Below are 8143 nucleotides of genomic sequence, written 5' to 3' on the forward strand. Positions count from 1 at the left end.
CCAGCCAGAGAAGCAAGTCCCAGTACTCCTTGCTCTGGCTGCAGCCCTGCAAACCTGCCTTCCATTTATTGGCAACCTCTGGATAATAGAGACTTTTTGCTGAGAACCAAGAAGTTATGAATAAGCAGAATCTACTGTAATTTGTTGAAGGTCATTATTATTCCCTCCCTGTATGATGCTTGGAGAATACACTTTCTGCCCAGAAAGCTTATGTTGTAAAGTCTATGGCCCAACTAGACACTGCACAGACATTAATTTGCATATCAATGACAATTAACTGAAATGGCTGCAGAATTTGGGTCTGTTGGGCACCAGAGTATGCAGGGCCCAGCACAGGAAATGAAAACTTTACATTTGTCCCAGTGTCAACGGTTCGCTCCTCTTTGAGCCAAAAATATAACTGCATTAAGTAGTTTGAAAGTGTAAATGTTTCAGCAAGTCACAATATATAGTGATCTGGATTGTATGCCATGCTCACTACAGTTCTCATTTAAAGCGAGAGAGAATGTCTCAAACCAGTGCACAATTGCTTTTTGTCGAAAATCAATATAATGAAGCAAAAATATCTTTCACTCTTCTGTCACTGTATACAGCTGATCCAAACTTTTACAGCAAAAACTTGCTGCTTTTGGGGAAGACATACTTGAAGTTAAAAAACAAAAAGATGGCCCTCTTGTGGCTAACAAAAACCAGGGATTATCCGGCACATACAGAGGAGGATAAACAGGTAGGAGAAATAATATAAGAACTGTCAATGTGTCTGAACATCTGTAAAAATAATTTGACTGAATTGTACTTCTGGAACTACTTTTGGATCCCATTCAGGCACCAACGAATCGTAATGCGTTAATAACCACATTTCTCTGAATCTTTGCCTCTCCGACCCAGTAATCTATTAAAATGAAAAAAATGAGATTTTATGGTATTAAAACTTGTCCAACCTTACTGTCCTATGCTTATGCTCAAATAAATTGGTTAGTCTCTAAGGTGCCACAAGTCCTCCTTTTCTTTTTGCGAATACAGACTAACACAGCTGCTACTCTGAAACCTGTTCTATTATAAATACCCAAGTTTTTGTTGGAGCTGAAGAGACACTAGGATTCAAGAGTTTGTCAGAGAATGTACTACCAGTAGGTATACATAAAAGTGTTGTATGTTCAGCTGCTAAAGATAATTCTGATAACAGGATTATCTCCTCAGGGCTCCAGGCCGTGTCTTATCTAGCAAACTCGTCTTTAAAAATAGGCATATCCTTCCCGCACTCCCCTCCTCCCACCCAAAAACCCACGACAGCTACCGAGAACTGTAAAGCTACATTCACTTAACTGTGCAAACAGGATTCATCACAGAACAACCAAGTAGTGGGGCATTTTGAACAGGGAGCCTCTTGCAGAAATCTAATTTACAAGCAAAGAACAAATTTCCTTTTCCACTGGAGGCTCTCTGTCTCTGATATATAATGAGTCTTGTTTAGCACTTAGCCTGGTATCTGCAGGGAGAGCCTACTGTGACTAGATAAGCTTATTTGTCTCTAACCTGAGTCACGGCACTCAGGACCTGTTGTCCCTATGTCATCTGAGGAAGCACTGACATTTCAGTAAAAAAAACAGGAGTACTTGTGGCACCTTAGAGACTAACAAAATTATTTGAGCATAAGCTGTCGTGGGCTACAGCCCACTTCATCAGATGCATAGAATGGAACATAGAGTAAGAAGATATATATACATACAGAGAACATGAAAAGGTGGAAGTTGCCATACCAACTCTAAGAGGCTAATTAATTAAGATGAGCTGTTATCAGCAGGAGAAAAAGAACTTTTGTAGATAATCAAGATGGCCCATTTCAGACAGTTGACAAAAAGGTGTGAAGATACTTAACATGGGGAAATAGATTCAATTTGTGTAATGACCAAGCCACTCCCAGTCCCTATTCAAGCCCAAGTTAAGAATAAATGGACACACATCTGATATCAGGAATCATAACATTCAAAAACCAGTGGGAGAACACTTCAACCTCTCTGGTCGCTCAGTAGCAGACTTAAAGGTGGCAGTTTTGCAACAGAAAAGCTTCAAAAACAGACTCCAACAAGAAACTGCTGAACTGGAATTAATTTGCAAACTAGATGCCATTAACTTAGGCGTGAATAGAGACTGGGAGAAATGTCAGATTCAGAAGTTAAAAGTTGTGAACACAGTTTATTCCACAGTGCGCAACAAATTGCCACATGACCATGTATATGCTGCAAACAACTATTAGTGTAAGTCTAGCTTCTTATAGCCAGGGTTACTAAAATATTGAATGATGGAGTGGCAGGCCCTGAGTCCTAGAAACACAGCTGACTTCACAAACTTGCCCATTAGCTGTTTGTTGGCTCTGAAATGTCTGTCTTAGTTACTGTCAGTGATGGGATAACAGATCCACCTGGTGCTGTTTTATTATGGCAGTTCCTATAAGTAAGTGCTAATTGTTTCTGCTATTGTGCATTCGACTTAAATACAAGGAAGAGAGTTAGTGTATAGTAAATGAATGTTTAGAGAGGAAGTACTGCAGGTAAGGGACTAGGCCGGGAATCAGCAGAGGTCGAAGTTCCATTCATGGTTGTGCTATGAGGGTCCAATATGATACCGAGTAAATCACTCAACTTCTATACCCTGGTTTCTACATCTTTAAGATAACACTTGTCTTACAGGGGAATTGTGAGGCACTTGGATACTATGGGCATAAGTGCTATAGGAAAGCCTGTAAATAATAGTATTGTTTTGTTCACCATCACATTTTTTTAAAATTTAGGTACAAAAAGAAGCTGTGGAACTGCTCAATTCTATATGACAAGAACTAAACTATTAAGAAGAAACTACATTAAATGTGCCTAAAGCACAGGACAAAATACCCAGCGCTTGTTCTACTGTGGCTGTTATTAAAATTAAATGTCACCTTACCACTGTATATCTTTAGTAAAAAGCTGTTGTCAACTACTAGATACCATGTGAACTGTAGAAGAATGTAATTTCTATAAAAAGATATACTGAACAGCAAGAGTTCTCAAACTGCTCTGCAGAATGATGCATTGGTTTCAGAATATAGTGGGGAAATCTCATTTAATATTTGGCTAGGTGTTGCATGGACAGACATAGATGTTATCTTTGCTGATGCATGTGGGCACACAGGCCTAAGAAAACCTACAGTATATGAAGTATGAAAGAGAAACAATCAGATATAAAATGTGTATAAAATTGAGTAAATACTAATTTTCCCACAGCTCTGTCGTCATATGGTAGCTTACTGTCCGTGGCCCTCTCAAAGTGAGGGGAGGGAAGAAACTAATAGCCTTACATGCATCAGTTCAGGAAGGACATTTCTAGGCATGGTGTGGAAGAAAACATTAAGCATGAGCCTCTCATGACCTTGTTGCTTGAGAGGAGGAAGGAGCTGGAAGAAGCACAATGATGAAGAGGCAAAAATGGATAATGAAGAGAACAGAATTGTGAAGGGCTTTGAAAATGGTCCACTGAATAAAAGAACTGGAGAAGCACTGACAAAAGCTTGTACATGTCTCAGGGGGACCTTAGATCTAACCTATTTGATTATGTTCCCCACCATACACCTCCTCTTTTGCGCATCATGCCCATGCAGTACAAAAACCCTGGTTTTGACTCAAAATTCAGTGTATCATACGTTTAGTTTTTTTGTACACAAAAAAATATGACTAACATTTGTCTGGGACCTTTTGTACCCAGTGAGGTGTGAGAAAGGGTTTTGGTTTTTGAGAATCAGGCAGTTGAAGCATTTGATCCTGGGGAGGGAAAGTATCACACCATCTGCTTACTCAGCCCTGTGTCCCACTCACACCAAGCAGTGGGACTTGCTGCCACCTAACGAAGGTGCTGAATTCTGGTCACCAGTCTGAAGGTTCCAGAGGCTGCCGGGTTGCTCTCCCTGGAAGGGGTGGAGTGGGAGTAGGGCCAGGGGCAGCGGGGTTTCAGTGATGCAGCCCTCGGGCTAATGTACTAGTCCTCGTGTGGCCCTCCTGGTGATTTGAGTTTGAGATCCCTGGTCTAGCCCCTCACTTCAGGGGCAAGTTGCAGTCTGTATTGACTATGCACCTCCACAGCCAGGTGCAGTGCAAGGGGGGGGACCCAGGCCATCCCACCCACTCCTCTGGGTCCCAACCCTGGGACCCTCTAGCGCCAGCCTCTCTGCCCTCCTTCTCTCCCCTCGTCTGCCTATAATCCCTGGGCCACTTTCCCTGCGGCCCTTTCTGGCAGGGGCCTACAGCCTAGCAGGTAACAGGCCAGAGATCCCCCTCCACTCCCCTGAGCCTGCCCAGCACCGCTCTATCTCAGGTGCTATCCCAGGGAGTCAGTCCTTCTCCCTTGCTTGTCAGGGAGAGACTCCCCTCTACTCTGTTGGGCAGCTCCTTAGATCGGGGCTGGCCCAGCAGCTGGCTCCTGTCTGGCTCCTAACAAGCCTCACCCTAATTAGCTGCAGGTTTCCACAGCCTCCCTGGCTGCTTCTACCCCACCCCCTGCTGGAGTGGGCCACCTGCACCATTACAGTCCCCCTCTGCATCCCGGACTTTTAAACCTTTCCTCTCCCTGGTTTTTTCATTTATTGTGTCCAGCACTCCCTTGCACCTGGGTTCAGTGACTTCTGCCCTTTGGCTGAGATGGTGAGCCTTATTACCACAAAGAGTACACGGTCCCCCACCTGCAAAAGTGACATCAGACTCCAACAGCCTCACACTACACCACCACAAACATAGAATGAGGCAGAAGTCCTGTGGAAAAAATAGTATGTGATCACGTAATTAAAGCCTATCATAGTGAATACACCCAGAGGGTCCAAATTAAAATTGCACAGGCTTTCCAGTGGTTGCCTAATGTTTTCATGTTCTAAAAAAATTCATCACAGGAAATATATTGACACCCAGCTTGGGTGAGCAACATTTGAAACTTTAGATCCACAACACAGAACTCTACCACTTGAGCTAACACAGTGAATGGTTGGTTGAGTATTTAGATAAGGCATAAGAAGGGGATAACGCTCTGCCACTGGGATTCACAACTGTTTGCTAACAGCAGAGGAATGCAGAGACTTGGACTCCTGAGTTCCGTTCCAGATTCTAGAGCGGGGGAGGGAGTGTGCTCTACTGATTAGCCTTCTGCCCATCCTCCAACCCAAAGCCTGTCTTTTTCCCCACACCACCCCAGCCAAGCTCCTGTCCTCCCCCCATCCACACCTGTATGCCCCCAGACCTTTTCCCAAACCACCCCCCACTGTCTCCAACTGCTTCCAGCATGTCTCATTTCACTCCTCTGCATTCTAAATCAGGCACCTTCCTCCTTGCTGCTTGGGCACCAGCAGGTGCAGCACTGAGACCACAAGAGAGTCTCTTCGCTAATTTCTGGTGCCCAGCGTCACAGGGGCCCGAAACAGTCACTGCAGCCCCAGGATACAGCATGCAAAGGCCAGTCACACACACACTGTGAGAGGAAGGAACATGCTCAGTACAGACCAAATCTTCAGGCAGTTAAACTGCCAAATTTTTAACAAGTGTCTACTATGTGCAAACAGATTTTTCAGAGGCTCATAATCTGGCCAGAATAGAGAAGATTTTCACAGGTATCGCAAAAGGCACATATCTCTGACACCACAGTGACCCCCTCTCCCCAGCCAAATTCCAACTTCCATCTCTGAAGTATGTCAGTGCTAGAGTTTCTGACAGCCAATTCATTAACATGCGCAAAACAACACATTTTCCCCTTAAGCTCATTTTCTGAAACAGTTGAACATTTTTGCTGAAATTTTCCAAAAAATTCAAAGGCAGACATCCAGCATGGAAAATTGCAGCCTGAACAGCTGAAGTTTGACAAAGTTTAAGCAGCTGTAATATCAGTAACATGGGAGTAGGTGGGAAGCAGTTACTTCTTTCTTATTTCTGATTATTATAAAATACCCAGTGCTTTACAAAGAAGGTAAACGGAAGTTCTTCTTCGAGTGCTTGCTCATATCGATTTCAATTAGGGGTGTGTACTCTAGCAACACCCAGTGGGTCAGCTGTAGAGCACCCTGGAGTGGCACCTTCATAGCGCTGGATATATACCCCAGCCGACCCCGTGCCTCCTCAGTTCCTTCCTACCGCCAGTGATGGTCGTTGGCACTCTGGAGCGCGGCATAGCTGTCCTCCACTCTCCCCAGCTTTTTGCTTCCCATTGTTAGATGGTTGTTATAGTTGTATAGTTAGTGTAGTTGTTATAGAGATAGTGATAAGTTTAGACTTAATTTAGTGGGTTGGAAGGGGTCCTTCCTCTCCTCCCTGCCCGCCGCTTGGGCTCATGCCCAAGGCTCCGGGTTTCAAACCTTGCTCAGCCTGCTCAAAGGCTATGCCAACCGGAGACCCCCATAACTCCTGTTTGAAGTTGTCAAGGTTCCTTCCCCGCTCTGACCTCTAGGGTACAGATGTGGGGACCTGCATGAAAACCTCCTAAGCTTGTTTTTACCAGCTTAGGTTAAAACTTCCCCTAGGTACAAACTATTTTCCTTTTTCCCTTGGACTTTATTGCTGCCACCACCAAACGTCTAACAGATATATAACCAGGAAAGAGCCCACTTGGAAACATCTTTCCCCCCAAAATTCTCCCCAAACCCTACACCCCCTTTCCTGGGGAAGGCTTGATAAAAATCCTCACCAATTTGCATAGGTGAACACAGACCCAAACCCTTAGATCTTAAGAACAATGAAAAAGCAATCAGGTTCTTAAAAGAAGAATTTTAATAGAAGAAAAAGTAAAAGAATCACCTCTGTAAAATCAGGATGGTAATTACCTTACAGGGTAATCAGATTCAAAACAGAGAATCCCTCTAGGCAAAACCTTAAGTTACAAAAAGACACAAAAGCAGGAATATCGATTCCATTCAGCATAGCTTATTTTCTCAGCCATTTAAACAAACAGAATCTAACGCATATCTAGCTAGATTACTTACTAAGTTCTAAGGCTCCATTCCTTTCTGTTCCCAGCAAAAGCATCTCTCTCTCTCTCTCTCTCACACACACACACACAGCCTTTGTTTCTCCCCCCATCCCCCACCACTCCAGCTTTGAAAGTATCTTGTCTCCTCATTGGTCATTTTGGTCAGGTTCCAGTGAGGTTCTCCTAGCTTCTTAACCCTTTACAGGTGAAAGGGTTTTTCCTCTGGCCAGGAAGGATTTTTTAAGGTGTTTAACCTTCCCTTTACACTTATGACACGCCCCCCAAATCACAGGTAGAGTGAAACACTGGCTGTGATTTCTTCCTGGAGCTCTAGGAGAAAACAGAGTTAATAAGACACATGCACCTCTAAATATATAACCAAGTACATAAAGACTAACAATATTTTCCACATCTCAAGGACGATTTTAACCAGTTGATTCTGGGAAACTTTCACGGGAGAGTGCATCAGCCACTTTGCTGGAAGCTCCTGAGATGTGTTGGATGTCGAAATCAAAATCTTGGAGAGCTAAACTCCACCGAATAAGTTTTTTGTTATTTCCCATGGCAGTATGAAGCCACTGTAGCGCAGCATGGTTGGTTTGCAGGTGGAAACGCCGTCCCCAAACATATGGGCGTAGCTTTTCCAGAGTGTAGACAATGGTGTAACATTCTTTTTCACTGACTGACCAGTTGCTTTCTCTCTCAGACAGCTTCTTGCTGAGAAACACTACAGGGTGGAATTCTTGATCCGGTCCTTCCTGCATTAAAACTGCTCCCACACCACACTCAGATGCATCTGTGGTTACTAGGAACCGTTTGTCAAACTCTGGGGCCCTTAATACAGAGTCAGACATGAGTGTCGCTTTAAGCTGGTTAAAGGCCTTCTGACACTCTTCGGTCCACTGAACGACATTTAGCTGTTTCTTTTTAGTTAGGTCTGTCAGCGGGGCGGCAATTTGGCTGTATTGAAGTACAAATTGCCTGTAATAACCAGCCAAGCCTAAGAAGGATTGGACCTGTTTCTTTGACTTTGGGACAGGCCACACTTTTGGATAGCATCCACTTTGGCCTCTAGGGGGCTGATAGTTCCTCGACCCACCTGGTGTCCAAGGTAAGTCACTCTGTTTAGGCCTATTTGACACTTCTTAGCCTTAACAGTTAGTCCTGCCTC

The 8143-nt window shown here is 44.0% G+C and overlaps 1 protein-coding gene across 1 annotated transcript in view; it reads left to right on the forward strand.

Annotated features, from left to right (window-relative positions):
- RMDN1 (regulator of microtubule dynamics 1) overlaps window positions 1-2939 on the forward strand; it is a 29851-nt gene extending 26912 nt beyond the window's left edge. The window contains 2 exon segments of the mRNA XM_073330651.1: window positions 594-727; window positions 2792-2939. Coding sequence (XP_073186752.1) covers window positions 594-727; window positions 2792-2830 — 173 coding nt within the window. The 3' untranslated portion in view covers window positions 2831-2939.
- Window positions 2940-8143: the final 5204 nt, after the last annotated feature.

This window comes from Lepidochelys kempii, chromosome 2, assembly GCF_965140285.1.
Source record: "Lepidochelys kempii isolate rLepKem1 chromosome 2, rLepKem1.hap1, whole genome shotgun sequence".
NCBI classification, from domain to species: Eukaryota; Metazoa; Chordata; order Testudines; family Cheloniidae; genus Lepidochelys; species Lepidochelys kempii.